General features: G+C 51.7%; 1 protein-coding gene across 1 annotated transcript; it reads left to right on the forward strand.

Moving 5' to 3' along the window:
* Window positions 1-225: 225 nt before the first annotated feature.
* On the forward strand, window positions 226-15,830 carry WFDC1 (WAP four-disulfide core domain 1; the record flags this gene model as incomplete). Its single annotated transcript, XM_084256842.1, has 6 exons — window positions 226-369; window positions 9,573-9,756; window positions 12,783-12,866; window positions 13,863-14,003; window positions 15,246-15,287; window positions 15,772-15,830. 6 exons carry the CDS (start codon window positions 226-228, stop codon window positions 15,828-15,830), a joined length of 654 nt encoding a protein of 217 aa, XP_084112968.1.
* Between the last annotated feature and the right edge of the window lie 1,553 nt (window positions 15,831-17,383).

Consider the following 17,383-nt stretch of genomic DNA (forward strand, 5'->3'; position numbering starts at 1 on the left):
CCTGGGCTGCGGACTTCTCAGTTGGAGTCTCTGGGGCCAGATGTTATAGGGCCAGCTAAAACCAGGCGGGCCGGCCGCCGTCGGGGTGGGGGCAGGGTGGGGGCATGTGCTGGGCGCTGACACATGATCCCCGGGACCCGGCTGAGGGGAGCTGAGACAGTCCAGCCAGTGTGCACACGTCTGCTCCCCACTTACAGCACCTCTTCTCCGGACATCTGGGAGGAAATGCCTCTTGCCAGCCGTGGGATGGGCAGCGGCCGGAGGAAGGTCATCTGGGCTCTGTACTTCCTGCTGCTTCTCCTCGAAGCCAGTTCTGCCAAGAATGTTTGGAAGCGGGCACTGCACTCGAGGCTGGCCGAGAAATCCCATGTAAGTGTCTGGGTGGGGAGCCGGGGGCAGACAGGCAGTGGGTCCCCGGCGCTGTGAAGTTCTGTGAGCGCTCCCAGCACACAGGGCAGGTGGATTTCCTCATGGGGAGTCAGTGGGTGGGTGGGACAGATGGGTCTTGTGGTGCTTTGCCTGCGAGTGAAGAGGCACAGGGGGCCAACCGCATGCAGGGCGGCTGTGCCTCTTGCATCACCAGAGTGGACCGCAGGTGGAGTCCACAGACTTACCATGAGTGTTTTGTCTCCACTATCAATAGCCAGATATTTATGAAATGTAATCAGGCACTCATGTAGCTATTCGTTCAGTAAACATTCAGCAGAAGCCTCTCTGGGCCAGGCGCTGTGGGAACAAGATAGAAACACAGCTCCTCCCACTGAAGGTGGCATGGTCCCGTGGGAGAGGCAGCTGGGTGACAAGTGGCAGCACAGACTCATGGGCAGTATCGCATAGCCAGTGGTGAGGAGCTTGCTCCTGGAGTCAGGCATCTGGGTTTGAATCCAGACGCTCCTGCCCCTCTGCTGTGTGACTCCAGGCAAGTGGCTGGACATCTCTGTGCACCAGGGATCACATCCAAAAAAGAGGGATGAGTTCCTTTCAACAAAGGTGTTTGCTCATCACTGTTTGCCAAGCACCATCCTGGGCTGTGGGGATACAGACATCAGACGCCTGTCTTGGGGATCTCACCTTACTCCTGTGACCTGGGGATGGCTGAGAGTAAGTGAGAATTAATTGGGAAACCGTTTAGTGGCATGTACGGGCGAGAAGTAAAGCAGGAGGGGGCTAGCGGAGTGGGTAGGGATAGGGGAGGTCTTCAGCTGGGACCGCAGGCAGAGAGGGTGCAGGAGGAAGCACTCTGAGCACCGTGTGAAGTTAAAGGACTCCAAATGCAGAAAGCACATAGTGCAGACAGGTGGTCAGTGCATCTTGGTGACTTTTAATTAAATCCTTGTGAGATGGGTTGGTGCTGGCCTCCCTGGGTAGAATGTGGGTTCCTCAGCATGGGGTCTGATTTGGTCTCATTCAGCGCAGCGTTCCTGGTGCCTGCCATTAAGTCTGTGTCCAGGACATTCTTAGCGGCACACAATGGGAGGCCAGAATGAAAGCAGCTCTGCCCCAGGAGAGTCAGAGAGGGTTTTCCAGGGCTTCAGACGTTCATCCTGGAGCTTTGACCAATCTATAGGAGTTTTCCAGATGGAGAGGGAGTTTTCCAGATGGAGAGGGAGTTTTCCAGATGGAGAAAAGAATGTTTAATGACACCCCCCACAAATACCCTACTCAGGGGGCTGTGTAAAACTGCATGGAGGCCTATATGTGAACCTCCCAGGCTCACATTCTAGTAGGGCAGCTGCTCATGTGAAGAGACAGGAGGCCATGTGGGACTGGAAAAAAGCAATAGAGTGAAATGATGGTAGGTGTTTGGAGGAGGGAGAGTTCACGTGACAGTGTAGTCACAGAGGGCTTCCTGGAGGAGGTGAGGACCCTTGCCAGGTCATGAAGAGCAATTAAGAATTAGGAGGAGGGGGCCTCCCTGGTGGTGCAGGTGATTGAGCGCTGCGTTGTGAAGCTGTCTGCAGCCTCTGCAGTGCCGGTTTGATTCTTACCGGCTATGGAGCAACCCACATGGCAAGGCAGACCTCTCCTGCCTCACCTGCTGCTCCCCTCAGCAGTGTGTTTTAGTCAGTCTGCCTGTTCTGTTCCCTGCTCTGTCTCTGGTGAATCCTCTCACCTTCCTGCGCATCTGACCTGTACCCCGGTTCTTGTATAAATAAATAATAAAATCTTTAAAAAAAAATAATTAGGAGGAGGGATGGCATTCTTAGAAGAAGACTTGGTGGGTGATGAGGCCCCAAGGTGGGAGTGATATGTGCCAGAAACCTCAGAGGGGGCTGATGTATGCCAGGAAGGAGGAGACCCTCTTGGGTGTGACTCCTCCATGCTCTACACCAGCTCCACGGGATGTTCAGTTCTTTGGCTCTAGCACTCCAAAGAGATTTCCAGTCCAGCATCTGGTCTTGTCTCCCCCTAACTCCTAAGAGTCCTAAAAAAAGAAGCTGTGACTTCCTCACTAAGAGGAATGGGTTAGCTGGGAGGGTTGGGGGCCGTGTGCACCTGGGCTGGGGGATCTTTAAAAACACAGGCCTGGGGGTGTAGTACAGAAACTGGATTAGTTCTGGCAAACTTTTGTCAGAATGCAGGTGCTCCGGGTCTGCCCCTTGCTGAAGTCTCCAGTTATCAGTGACCTCTCGTCCTCCCCAGCACCCATTCTCAGGAGAGGCTTGTGCCAGAACAAGCCTTGGAGAAAGCCCACGGAGAGAAAGGGGTAGGGAGACTGGGCAGGGCTCCAGGCCAAGGATCACAACGCAGTCAGCTGTGCAACCTTGGGCCGCTCTCTGGACCTCAGGTGGTGAGCTGGCCGTGAGGCTGAGACCAGATGACCTCCAGTGCCCTTGCAGCTGTGATTCTAATTCCATGCAGATGCCCAGCAGGGAATGGCAGAGTCACAGGAAGCAGCCCCCATACACTCAGAGACAAGACCTTCCTGTGTGGCTCCCAACACACCCTTCAACCTGGGCCCAGGACCCTTGGGAGCTGTGGTGAGGGCGAGGGTACAGCAGCTGCCTCTACCACCTTGCACAGTTAAGCTGACCCTTATTAGAAATTAAATCATATTAACTTAGAGCTCAATAATTTACATTTAAAAATTAGAAATGCATCACTTCCTAATTATGTTGTCATATCTTACTGTTCTCTCTGCTCTTGAGGTCATGTCTCTGGTATCTGTGTTAAGGCATTGCAACGAGTAAGGATCCCCTTGCAGAGTGAGTGCCTGCCAGTAAGTGGGCACCCAGTATGTTCCTGTGGGTGAATTATGGGCAAATGCATGGAAACCCAGAAAAACGTGTGCAGTGCTGTCCCAGGAGAGTTGGGGAAGGTTTGCTGGTGTTGTGGACATTGAACCTAGGGCTTTGAAGTATGAACTGGAGTGGAGCCAGGCTAGTTTCCTAATTCTGCGTACATTTTACTGCCCGAGGACTAGGAAACATGGGAGACAAACTTGGTTTTATAGTCCCACGAAGGCCTACTGGAGGCTGCCAGGAAGAGGCTTCTCCTTTCTGAGCCTGTTTCCTCATCCACAGCCTGGGAAACAGCAGTGTCTGCTTTGCAGTCCAATGAAAAGATCTTCAGGCCCGTGCCTGGTGCAGAGCCACCCTCGCTACATATGTGCCATTCAAAACAAAACAAAAACAGAACCAAATATTTGCAAGGCTGGACAGGACAAGCAGAGTATCTGCAAATAGCCCGTAGGCTTTCGGGGGGAGCAGGCATCCTTGACTCCACCTTCCTCGCACTTGCTGTCCCCTAAGCGCTCTTCTTCACGGAGCATTACTGCGCCCCAGGGCAGGTGTTTGCCACGCACTGAGGCTCAGGAAACTCTTGACAAGTTTACCCGTTGGGGTGGGGCCAATGCCTGGAGACCGGGACATCTGAAGGTTCCTATGTGTCGCTGTGCCTCTGAGTCTGCTTTGTCCCCTCAGCTCCCATCGGGGCAGCTGGGAGTGGTCATGCACTTTGCCCTCTGCCCAGAGCGCCGGCCCAGCCAGGGGGCTGCAGCAGCAGGGAACAGGGTGCCTTCTTGCACTGAACCCTGCCAGGTGGGCACCCTTTGCAAATAGTCCCCCCACCTTATGCTGCTGGGCACAAAGGCCTAGCAGGAGCCGTCCTGTGCACCACCTGCTCCTCTGTCTCCCCACCCTGGTTCTCTATTCCTCCATTACTTCTGGGAGCTCAAGAACCTTCTAAGGCATCTCTTGCATATTTCGCTAAGACCTAAGAGTAGGCACGGTACGTAGACCAGAGCTCTGCCTCCTGCCCTTCTGCGCGACACTCCTGAGTGGGCTTCCCCTACTCTTTGAAACTTATGAGATGACACCCCCATGGGGTCCATCATCAGAGCCACCAAGTTGCATCCCCTGTGAGCAGAGGTCGCTCCCTGGGCCCCTGGGGCCCTACCCAGAGGCTGGGAGAGGGGAGTGGCCTGCTATGAGAAGCCACCCCCAGGCTTGGCCACACCCCTGTGTCTAGCACAGCGACATTTGAGGAACAGGGAACGAGCTGGCTGGCTGAGAGCGGGTGGAAGGAAGGCAAAGTAGAGCACGGGCGTGGGGTCACCTGGGACACAAAGCTGTCTCCCCTCGGGGCCTGCCTTCTCATCTGAGGCTCAGTGCCGCAGTGACTGCATGATGGAAACAGCAGAGGCGGCGCGGGCGCATCCCCATGTGCTTACCATCTGGGAGCTGCAGCAAGGGGTGGGGCACGGCAGCGGGAAGCTTCCCAAAGGCTCACGCAGCACCACTCACGAAGGCAGAGGTGGGGCCGCCCAGTGTCTGTGAGCTCAGAATGGAGAGACACAGGCCATCCCCACAGTGACTCCTGTGGTCACAAAAAGGCCGGGGGTCCTGCCCTTGCTGCAGTGTGGCCGGACCTGCGAACTTGTTGCCGAGTAGCAGCACCGAAAGGCACATTTCACAGGCTATTTGTATGAAACAAATTAGCAAGAAGCCAGATCCACGGAGCCGGGAAGCGGCCAGCCGTTGCCAGCCTGGCGGGAGTGGACAGGGAGGACCTGCTTGATGAGGACAGTGTTTGTGTTCGCGTGACGTAGCGTCTTGGAAGGAGATGAAGTGCTACGCTGCAGTACTGTGAAGTGGTCAGCGCCCTTAAGCCGTCCGTGTGGGTTATTAAGAAGGGCACATTTTACCTTATATTATATTTTACCACAATGATAGAAAAGATACTGGGAACCCAAGGAACTTCTGTGAAGGTGGGGGGAGTGGATGGTGGTCCCCACTGTGTCCCCAGTGCCCCCAAGGTGCTCCCTGGTGCTCCAGGTCATGCTTCCTGTAAGCTTCAAGGTCTCCCCTCAGAGAGCCCTGAACAGGGCATCTTCATTTCCCTTAGACATCTCATAACATCCTGCCTTTTTCTTCACAGCATTTAGCTCTGTCATTATAACTATCCACACATTTGCTTTTCTTTTACTGTGGCTTTGGTTAGTTTTTCTTTAACTACTTTTGCAGATGAGTCCTCAAAATCACTCATTCACTGTATTTGTGTGATGTTTGGTTTAGTATTCATCACTGTTCAAAGTTGAGCTATGGATTACTATTAAATGAATGAATAAATTACACTAGGTCAGACTAGGTGGGATGGAAAGTTCCAGAAGACTCTCAGGTGCACAGAGGTGCTTGGGGGATGATAGTTGAAGGAACTGATAGAGTTTGGGGTCTTGTTTGTGCCCTGTGATGGGGTTGCCTGGACGTGAGATCCCGGGGTTTTGAGTAACTCTCTGAGGAAGCCTCATTAGACTGCACCCAATTCTGCTGCCAGAGGCCAGGCTGAGGTCCCAGGGCATCAGGAAATGGATTTCTGAACTCTGAGCTCTGTGTTCCAAGGAGAGACATATTTTTAGAACTTTGACGTCCACATTCCAGAGGAAGAATTAGCAATGCTTAGAGGAAAATTGGCTTTCTTCCTGCACCAAGCCAACCAGTCCTGGGATGCATTTTTATTGGTCTGGCCATTGACTCTCTGGAACATTCCAAAGAAGGGTAAAGCTCTTCAGGGGAGTGAAGGGTCTGGGGAGTGCCGAGGAGGGACGAGGTAAATTGGGGCAGCTTTGGAGACTGGATTCTTTCTCCTTAAATGGAAATGGTTTAAATTTCTTTCCCTGATCATAAAAATAATGATGTTTACAGTAAAAGAAACTGAGACAGTCCAGAAGTTATAAATAAGTAAAAGGATGTAAATTCTTCCTCCAAGACACAGGTCTGTTTACGTTTTGGTGTATCTAAATTCTTCTGTGGTGTAGTTAAGCACAGCATACATTTTTTAATTTTAATTTTATTCATATTGGTTTAAATTTTTGTTTTGAGATGAAAATCACATGACGTCAAAATCATTTCAAAGCGTACAATTCAGTGTCATTTGGTTCACTTGCAATGTGGTGTGCGCTGCACCTCTGTCTAGTTCCAGAATATTTTCATCAACCCAAAAGGCAACCCCGCCTCCATTAGCAGTCTCTCCCCATGCCCCCTCCCGGGCCTGGTGCACCCTGGGCATTCGTAATAATGGGATCAGACAATGTGTGTGTGGTTGCTTTGTGCTGCTTTGTACCTTGCTTTTCTTCATCCAGCAGTATATGATGAGTTCATGCGTCTGCCATATGGCTGGGTGGTAGATCTCAATCCTCTCTCCAGAGACTTCTGTGATGACCCGGGGCCATTATTTACCAAGCCAGCCTGCCTTGACTGGCATCCAGTGTCTGCTTCACTGGGATCTGACTTGGGCTTGCAGGCGTGGACTTTCCACTGAAGGGGCCCAGAACTGGCCTGTCCCTGGCTGCTTCCTGAGATGTCACAGCAGAAGGCAGTGTAAATCTTCCGAGGCCTCCAAAAGTATTTACCTGAAAAATGAGAGAAAATAGCTACCAGGGAGTAGCTAGTGCCACAGAAGGCACGCAGACTGGGGACCCATCTGATCGGCACCCGGGATGCCTGTCAAAGCAAGTAGACTTCCCACGGAGGCCTGAGCAGGAAGGAAGATAAAAGATGGACATAGTGGTTATGCTGGGATTTTCATGAAGGATGTTGTCCGTCTCGTTTCTCAGGGATTTGGGGTGCTATCCTCATCAATGTACAGAGGCTCAGGGTCCAGGGGGTGAGGGTCGACACAGCTTCAAGGTCAGAAAGGTAGAGAGTGATGGGAGTGAGGTCAGAGAAAGCTTTGACCTCTGACCCTCTCACCTGGTGGGCTGGGAAGCCATTGGCTGGGGGTCTATTTGTTTTTTTGTTTTTTTTTTTAGTAAAAGTCACTTTCCTTTCAAAACTCCAGGGAACATCCTGTGTTTAAACCCTCTTGGAACATCCCCTTGCATGACATAAAATATTTCTCAAAATATTGAATCCTTTAATCTGGGTCCCTGGGCGAAACCAGTTCTTTATCACCCACGACCATCTGGTGTTTCCACTCCCCGTAAATAACTTGGGAGATTGGACTTCTAAGGCGCTTATCTCTTTTTTTCTCCAAATTCTAAGAAATGACATTTGAATATTCCTGGCAGAGCAACCTCATATTTAAATTGGTCTCCCTCCATGCCCCCCTGCTGGGGGCGTCACTGGGAAGTCAGCAGAGGTGGGTGAAAAGTGATTCATGGCTGATCTCCCAGTTCCATTAAATTTCATAAATGAGACGATGTAAAAGCAGGCTGGGTGGGAAAATCAACGGTGCCCTCCATGGAGGCCGGGCCAGCTGCCGCATTTGATCAGGATTAAAACGGTGCGGACCCCACAGGGGTCCAGTGTCATTAATTCTGAAGAAAATGAACTAAGAGCTAGTGGTGGGAGATTATGTCCCCTGCTAGCAGCTTGGAAATTATTCATAAATGTACTGGGCTGAGGAGGAGATGGTGAAAAGGCTGAAGCAGGAGTTGGACCAGAAGACCGAGTTCTGGTCTCACCCCTCTGGGGGAGAATAGGCGGTCATTTTCTTATCTGCCAAATGTTGATTTGTGTTCGTTTGCTTTTCACAGATTAAATCATATATAAGATACATATCTAATATGTATGTATTATATATAAATATGTAAGGATATATTTATGTTTATACTTATATTTTAATATAGGGGAGAAATGATAAATTCTCCAGGATATTGCCAGGATGGGCGCCCCACCTTTCTTAGTCACTGCTTTCACCACCCCAGCCCCTCTGCCTTGGTCTCTCTGGGGGATTGGATTCCAACTGGCAATGAGCCAGGTGTAGCTGGTGCTCGCCTGGTGAGCAGACGCCCCCTGCAGGGCATTGGGAGCAGCACCGCCAGAGCCTCGGTCAAGCATCCTTGACTCTTACTCATGGCAGACCAGACCCCATGGGCCCATTTATGTCTTGCCTTTTTATTTTAATAACTCAAGGTTGTATCAGAAATATGTTTCCTGTCTTTCAAAATTCTTCATAAGCACTTCTACTGTTTTTACAATTTTTCATGGCCTTTAAATGGAAAAAATACATGTGCATGGTTTAAAAAAAATGTTAATCGGTGTAAAAGTATATACTATCATGAGGAGAAATCTCCCTTGGCTTCAAAACTGAATACTTCTCTCCCAAGGAAATCATGGGTACGTTTCTTGTGCGTGCTTATGCATCCTTCCAAAAGTCTCTAATCCCCTGCAAACAAATGCCTCTTACGGTGTGTGTATGTGTATGTTTTGGAACATTTGGGGCCCAGCACACTGTTCTGCACCTGCACTTCCTACCGGGCCAGTGCACCTGTGCTCTGCCCGAAGCAGCAGCACGTCAGGTCTTATTTCATGTTTTGGTTCACACACCGGGGCAGGTGGTAAGGGCTGCAGACACTACATGGGGGCAGAATTTAGAAATATGTACTCGTGTTCAGGGCAACTGTGCTAGGGGCTAAATAGGTCAAGTTTTAGGTGAACCTCCACAAAGTGACCACAGTGTAGCCAGCACCTGGACCCAGAAGCAGCCCCTGAGACCAGGGCCAGCCCCCAAGACCCCTGTCCCTCCCACTCACTGCCCATCAGGTGACTCACTGCTGTCCTGACTTCACACTCAGGTAGCAGCTGTGCCTGTTTCCAAACTAAAAATGCAAATGGCACCAGGTTGTGTCCCCTTGTGAGTTGGCTTGTTGTCTGTTCCATATGGTGTTTGTGAGATTTGTTCAAGTTGTGTGAATTTATCCATTCTATTTGAGACTTATAAAATCCCAAAGCTTTATATAAACATATGGATGATAAGAAACAAATATGTTTATAGGAATGTCTGTGCGTGCATATACGTGTGTTTGTATAGACACTCAGATACCCTGTCATATATGCTTGTACATATACGCTCGTCTATGGCAGCGACACTACCGAACAAACTTTCCTTCAGAGTCATAGATCCTTTTTGCCTCTCATGGCTTTTCATTCCTTGCATTTGGGGGCTGTTACAAACAGAAACAGCATCTTTTGATCCTTAGAGCAACCCACTGAGGCTGGTTCGGCTGTGGTCATGACAGGACCAGAGGCCTACACAGGCCCAGCAATTTGCCCCCAGCACACAGTTCAGGGGTGAGAACTCCAGACCCACTGGCTGCAGCCGCACCCAGCTCACGTGCCCTTTTCCTGCAGGCCGAGGAAGTGGGCGCTCCCCGGCAGCCCTATGCCGATCGCTGCCCTCCGCCTCCTCGATCGCTGCCCCCCGGTGCTTGCCAGGCCGTGCGCTGCCATGCCGACTTGGAGTGCCCCCAGCACCGGCGCTGCTGCTACAACGGGTGCACCTATGCCTGCCTGGAGGCTGTGCTGCCCCCCCCAGGTAGGTGCCCCCGGGGCTTGGGGAGATGGAGGTGGGCAGCAGGCACCACAAGTGAACTTCCGGGGCTTGGGGAGATGGAGGTGGGCAGCAGGCACCACAAGTGAACTTCCTGCTCTGCCCGTAAGTGCCCAAGATGAAGAAACAGAGCTGAGCTGAAACTGAGGGTGATCTGGGTGGGGTGCCTGGGCGGGAACCTCTGGGCAGGCCACATGTAAAATGGGAATTTAGGTCACCAGCATGTCCCTGTGCTGAGTGCCCCCTGCCGACGCAGACTTCACTGTCTCCCCATTCCTGGACGTGACTCCTCCTCTGAGGATGGAGGTTTCTCATAGAAAATCCATTTATGACTTTATTTATAAATGGACCACCACACTCCCAGGACCAACACTCATTGCAGCTTCAGGTGCCCCCAGATGCCCAGACTCCTTCAGTTTCCCACCCACCTGGCTCCCTTCGCTCATGATGCCTGGCCCTGGGGGTACCGGCTCTCTAGAGACCCAGAGAGGGTGCAGCAGCAGGTCAGAGCCATGCAGACTCCTAGTCAATCCACTGGCTGCCTCAAATCCTTGTACCTGTAAAGCCCACTGCAATGAGAAAACAGACCCTTCCTGGAAGTCCTCAGAAGGAGCCAGCTCCCTCCCGGGAGAGAGGGGAGGGAAGGGGCAGTGGGGAAAACGGAGGGGGATGGGCATCTACCTTCCCTGGGGTGGGGCGCATGTCAGTAAAGTCTCCTCCACTCTCAGTTCTGCTTGGGGCTGAATTTTTAGAAACCGCAGTCTGATGGACTGTGCCTCCCCAAGGAGGCTGCAGGGACCCTTGGGCTTTCGTAACTGCTCTGACAAGACAGCCTGGGTCCTCCACCCAGGTGGAGGCAAGAATGACTACACTTTGTTTTCTTTGGTCATGTGATGACAAAGGACTCAGGGTCCTTAAATAATGCTCATTAACTGTGCTGCGCTCAGCCTCTTGGCCCGGCAGACTCCCACCAGCCCCTTTATAAGAAGAACAAAATGCTCCCCCTCCTGGTGAAAAAGCACATAAAGGTGTTCCCCTCAGGGCAGGCACTTCAAAAAAGGTGTCCCTTCCTTTGGCCTTTGTCTGGGCTTAGGAATTCCAGACTCAGCTATGGAGGGCAGGGCTTGCACATTGATACACACACAAACACAGAGTTAGATATACCTAGCCATGTGCTTTTGAACAGTGTGTACATTGTACAACTATCCACAGCATTCCTAATAGCCTTTCCGTAGACCATCTCCTTTAATGCTCACACTGCCCCATGGGGCGGAGAGACTGTGATCTGTCCTGTTTTATAGCTGAAGACACAGAGGCTTCAAGACGATAACTCGCTTGCTCACAATCACACTGTGGGAGTTTCAATGCAGTCTTCTACTGTGGAGAAGTGCCTATTGCCTAAGGCCCTGAGTGCAGGGATGTTGGGGCCCTGGGGCTATTTGTAGGATCCCTCGCTGCCCAGAACATCCTCCCCCCAGACACCCACAAACTCATTTCCTTACCCCCAGATCTCTGGTGAGCAGGTGACTTGAGCTGTACCAGGCTCCATCGTGAGTGCTGATCCATGTCATAAGCTTCATTTGGGTCCCCTCCACAGAGAACCTGAGACAAGGACTTGGGTGCAGGGAGTTTTTTTTTAGCAGGGCCTGAGAAAATTTGAGTGAGGGAGCTGACAAGTGAGGCCCTGGGTCTCCAGGCCTCTAGCAGCCTGCAAGTCGATGGGGGGACCTGGGGCACGTTTCAGTATTACAATGTAGTGAAAGATATGTGTTTTATTTCCTGCTGCTCAGAAACCTTTGGTCAATGCAGAGAAGGATGGAAATAGCCAATATTCGTACATTTCCTCTTTGGTAAAAAAAACAGCATGGACAGCATTTTCTCACCCACAGTTCAAGGTGATGGGGAGGAGAAGGGAAGACTCTGAAGACTGGGAATAGTGGCTGCAGAAACTGGTCATGTCACCTCTTGAGTTGGAAGCTGCTAACTGCTGCCTCGCTTCTTTGCTGTTTCAGTTTGAGGCCCGAGTCACCAGCTTATCATGGCCTTGTCCTCTGTGAAAGCCAGACCCAGCCAGCATTTTTACCAGTACCCACCTGTGCATTCATGGTAGACAGCACATCACCCTCTTTATTTTTGTCATGTTTTGGAATCAAACTAAAGCACAGATCATACGTAATATGATCCCAGACCACTTTTATTTGATCTCCAAAGTGCTTAAAATTTAAAACATTAATTGCCAACATTGCAAACCCAGTAATTGATTTTTTTTTAATATAGAAGTAAAAATTTTTTAAGCACCCAGAGGCTCTGGGACCAGTGGGCATGGTTGACCAGGACTGATCACCAGGTGGCCCATGCAGGCAGGAACACACTCCTACCTGGCCAGCTTTTCTCAGCTACCTTACCTAGGAGGCATTTGGACTTTTGGCCTCTGTTTTCATTTTTTGAAGACCTTGCTGCCCATTGCATAGGTCACTCTTCCTGCTAAATGTGCATTGGTTAGCAAACATCCTTACACAAATAACAAAAAGACCCACCAACCCAGGGGCTCAGTCTCTCAGGCATTTACTTCTCTTGTGGTTACTAGGCCAGAGGAGACAGATGGTGGATGGCACAGTCATCAGAGACCCATTTTTAACCCATCTTGTTACTCTGCCTGGTCCAAGTGGCTCCCACCTGCAAGAAGAGGAACAAGGGGAGAGAGCAAACAGGCATGGATGCCAGAGTCAGAGAGGAAGCTGCAGCCTCACTGCTGCTCATACCCCATTGGCCAGAATGAGGTCACATGGTCATACCTTGCTGCAGGGGAGGCTGGGAAATGTAGTCTTCAGCTTGGCCACTCAGCATCCAGCTGAAACTCAGAGGTTCTATTACCAGAAGGAAGGGGTACATGTCTGCTGGAAAACCATAGCCATTCCTGTTGCAGGGACCTCCATGTTTGTTGTGAAATATAAGCTCACCCACCCCCAGGGATAGCCTGAAGGGGCTGGATCTAACCCTGGATGGTTTAGTTTTAGACTGGCTGGTGCAGCCGAAACCTCGATGGCTGGGTGGCAATGGCTGGCTCCTGGATGGCCCCGAGGAGACACTTCAAGGTACTATCCAAATGCGTTCTGAGCCAGGATCCCTCTTCTCTGCATTTAGCACATCAATAATACCCAGGGCTGTGTCTGCCCCAGGAGGCTGCCTTTCCCCAAATTCTCAGCCCTCTGGCTCCTCCCAGCCTTAACACATAAGGGGGAAGCCAGGCCCTCAGCATCCCCCAAACATAACAGAACTGTTGTCCTGGGAATGGGGTCTCCTTCCTGGGTGGAGACATGAAAGGGAGGGTGCTTGTGGCTGGTTTTCACAACTCTAAAATCATAATAAGGGGTTCACTGTACCCTAATGCTGAGGCCTCTGGGGGTGAGCAGTTTCTGAGAGAATGACAGGTCCAGGGGTGTGAGCATGTACATTGAGTGTGTGCAGCTGTGCTTGCAACTCTGTGGGCATGTGTGATCCTGCTCTGGCTGTTGGGGTGCGCAGCGATGATGCACAGGGGAGGCTGGGAAATATAGTCTCCAGCTTGGCCACTCAGCATCCAACTGAAACTCAGAGGTTCTATTACCAGAAGGAAGGGGTTTAGCTGTGTGGGTGTAGCTGTGGCTGTGTGTTGAAATTTCTGTGTGTCTGTGTGCATGCACACAAGTGTGTGTATGCTAGCATCTGTGGGCTGTGAAATGTGTGTGTCAGGATTTGTGTACGACACAACTGGCCATGTGTCTGTGTGTACAGGATTTGTGTGTGGGTGAACATGTCATGTGACATGCACATGTGGTGTCAGGGCTTGTTTGTGAAGCTGTGTTCATAAGCGTGATGGTGTGAGCCTGTGTGTTTCAAGATGTGTGGGTGACCGTGCATGTGCATGCCTGTGTGTGTGAGGGGGTATTTGGGAGTAGGCGACTTTGGACTGTGTGTGCCCATGTGTGTGGACAGCATTCCACTGTGAGTAAGACCCAAGGAACTAGGGGTGCAGATGAGAGGCAGCCCCTCTGGGCAAGGTGCATTCTCAGAGGATGGCATGGGTGACCCTGGCTGTGTCCCTCCCCCAGCAGAGGCATGCAGCACTACAGAGGATGGGGCGGAGCCACTCCTCTGTCCCACAGGCTATGAGTGTCTCATCCTGAGCCCTGGTGACGTGGCCAAGGGCATCCCCAACCGCGGGCAGTGTGTCAGGCAGCGCCAGCAGGCAGGTGAGTGTGGGCTTCTGGCCCTGCCCTTGGCCTCTTCCCTGGCCCACTCTCCCTGACCCCCACCTTGGAAAACCCTCACCCTTGGAGAAAGCCACAGCCCCTGAGCCTGGCTGAGAGCCCCTCCTACCCTAACCCCCGCCACTGCCCTGCATCTCCATTCCAGTCCTCACTTTGGCTCCATCTTGCTGCGATGACAGAAACCCCAGCCCTTCCCCTCCCACTGGTGGGCCATCCTTGGGGTCAGTTGCTTCAAATCTGAGTCACTTTGGGGCTTCCAAGGGTTCATTTAAATCATACATGTGAAGCTCTCAGAGCAGAATCAAGCAACCACAGTGCTTGATAAACAGGACATTTTATATCCATCTGTATGTCTGTGTAAAATGGTGAAGAAGGGGCCTCCCTGGTGGTGCAAAGGGTTAAGCACAGCACTATGAAGCAATCCATAGCCTCTGCAGCACGAGTTCGATCCCCGGCTGGCCAGGGAGCAACCCACATGGTGCAACGGACCTCTTCTGTCTCGCCTGCTGCTCCCCTCAGCAGTGTACTTCATTCAGTCTGCCTGTTCTGTTCCCCTCTCTGTCTCTGGTGAATCCTCTCACCCCCGCACCTCTCGCCTGTACCCCAGCTCTTATATAAAAATAAATAAATCTTTAAAAAAAACCCACAAAACCTATATATGAGAAAGAAAATAAATAAATAAAATGGTGACGAATCTGAATTGTCAGGGAATCCTCAATTTCTCAGGACCATCATGAACACGTTGTGTAATGACATTTGTCCAACAACAGGCCAAATGCTACTGACATTTCATCTGTGAAGACACTGGTTCTCAAATGTTTTCAGGCTCAGAACCCCTTTACACTCAAAAAATGTTGAGGATGCCAGAAAGCTCTCCTCCGGGGCTTGTGGCTATTATGCTTACCATGCTTGAGACTAAAGCTGAGGCATTAAAAATATTAATGAAAAACAGCAAGGATAAACTCACATAGCAAATAGATGACATTTTTCTTAAAAGTAACTCCATTTCCCAACACACACACAAACGTGAGAAGAGCAGCATTGTTTTACATTTTTTGCAATTCTAGTATGAAAACTGGATCCTCACATCTGCTTCTGCATTTGGTCGACTGCAGCATCACATGTCATGCAGCCTCTGGAAAATTCCACTGCAAACTCGTGAGGATGAGAGTGAAAAATGAAATAAGTCCTTGATATTATTAACTTCTCTCCCTTGTTTTCCAGATGGGCGATTCCTACAGCACACATTTTTCAAGGAATATCCGGGTAAGAGAAGAAACCATTCTTTCTTTGCAGAGTACTAAAAAGGGCAAAGATACAGAAAACAAGCAGGTAGTTCTAACACGAATAAAGCAGAAGTGGTTATTTTGCGGTAATAGTGAAGGCTGATCAAGGTCACCTCCAGGACACCTTGACTATCGCATTAAGGAAGCCTTCCCACTGGGGAACCATTTAAGCCCAATCTGAAGAGTCAGGGACTGGGGCAGAGACGCAGCAAGTGTACAGCTCTGAGGCAGGAGCGCACTGCCACCACCGCAGGACAGTGTCTGCAGAGCTGGGGAGAGTGTGCGGACATGAGCCAGGAGTGCAGTCCTGGCCAGACTGCAGGCTGCGAGGCACAGCAAGGAGGAGCCAGCAGTGGGCGTGGGGTGACCTACTTGGGGGAGGAGGCGGCCAGGGGCCAGGTCTGGACTGGCGAGCCTGGAGTGGGAGCTGGCACACCTGCCTGACCAAGCCCGTCCTTTTGCAGAGGGTGACTCCAAGAACGTGGCAGAACACGGAAAAGGACCGCAGAGGTGGTCTCGGTAAAGAGAGGACCGCCAGATCGGCAGGAGGCGTGATGTGCCCGCGTGGGGGTAGGTTCGGGAGAGGAAGGGCAGGGCTTTTATCATGGGCAAGACGGGTAGGTTGCCTCGTTCCCTGGAGACTATGTGAGAAATGTATGTGAGCAGAAGTGGGAAGTTTCTAGACCTCTCCATTTACACCAAAACACTGGGCTGTGTTGTGGTTTCCCTTCTATCTGTCTCAGAGCTTCTGCACACACGTCCTCCACGTCTGTGAGGTCTGTCCCTTCTACTGACAGCACCCAGAGTGCCAGGTCTCTGACAGGCAGGGCCAGACTCAGCTGCGTCTCCAGCCACCTGCGGTGTGCGGGGGGGGTAGAGTGGGGGTGAAACGGTGAACAATAAGAGTTCCTGCTCCCTTCCCCACCCTCCCGCCCCCCACCCCCACTGCCACCCCAGGGTGGACATCTGAGTAGGAGACTCAGCAGGTCAACAAGTGAACCCACAGGAAAGTGACCGACTGACGCAGCTGTCGTGAAGGAGCAGGACGGGTGGGCAAAGGAAGTAGCAGGTGGGCAGGGAGCTGCTTCAGATGGGCTCAGGAAAGTGGCTGTGGAGGTGACGGCGGAACTAGGGCCCACAGTGAGACAGGCTTGTCATGGAAGACCAGGCAGGAGCAGCCAGAAGAGCAAAATCTAGAGGCAGGAAAGATTGCCTTTGAGGAGCTACGGGGAGGCACCGACGAAGGAGGGGAGGCGGCACAAGATAACCAGGAGGCTCTGCGGTCAGACTCTCCAGCAGGCCAAGGTGCAGGGAGATGCAAAGGGCCGTGGACAGGAGCCACTGAGGAGTCTCAACTGGGCAAACTGGGCAAACCTGGGTGCTCACCTGCCCTGTGCCAGCCGCCGTCTCTGCGTAGTAACAGAAACCCGCAAGAGCAGGTGACTGCCGCCCTCAGGCAAAGCTCAGGTTTCAGATGCCAGGTTATTCAGGTGGCGCCCTCCAGAAGACCGAGAGCCCATGGGGCTCGACGCCAGCGTGTCTATTACCTGCTGATGACAGCGCGGGCCTTGGCGAGGGGCTGACCCTGAGGACTGGGAAGCTGCCCTGGACACTCTGGCCCTGGGGAGGAGAGCGCTTCAAGGGTGACCTCAGGGCAGTCAGGTCCGGCTTAAAGTGCTGCTCTGCCACCTCCATGTGGCCTCAGGCAAATACATTCACCTCCCCAAGCCTCAGTTTTCTCATCTATGAAATGGAAATGGTGAAGGGTATGTAGGATCATGTGCCCGTGAAGACTTGAAGTCAGTTAAGAATTTACTCTGGTGTTTCGTAGGGGAGGAGAGTGGGGGTGACACCTCTGTGACCCCATGTTCTGCCCCAGCATCAGCTGGGCTCACATTCATTCCTTCTTTGATTCCTTTCCAGCCACTCTGAAAGAACATCCCTTCTTTTTCTGCTAAGCCTTGGAAACAGCCGGGTAAAATGATTTGACCCCCACATGCCCAGCTCAGCAGAGCAGGACCCCAGAGGTACTTAGAGACAGGACACCTGATTCTTAATCCCAGCATCGCCCCACCT

This window comes from Talpa europaea, assembly GCF_964194135.1.
Source record: "Talpa europaea genome assembly, chromosome: 16".
In the NCBI taxonomy this organism is placed as follows: Eukaryota; Metazoa; Chordata; class Mammalia; order Eulipotyphla; family Talpidae; genus Talpa; species Talpa europaea.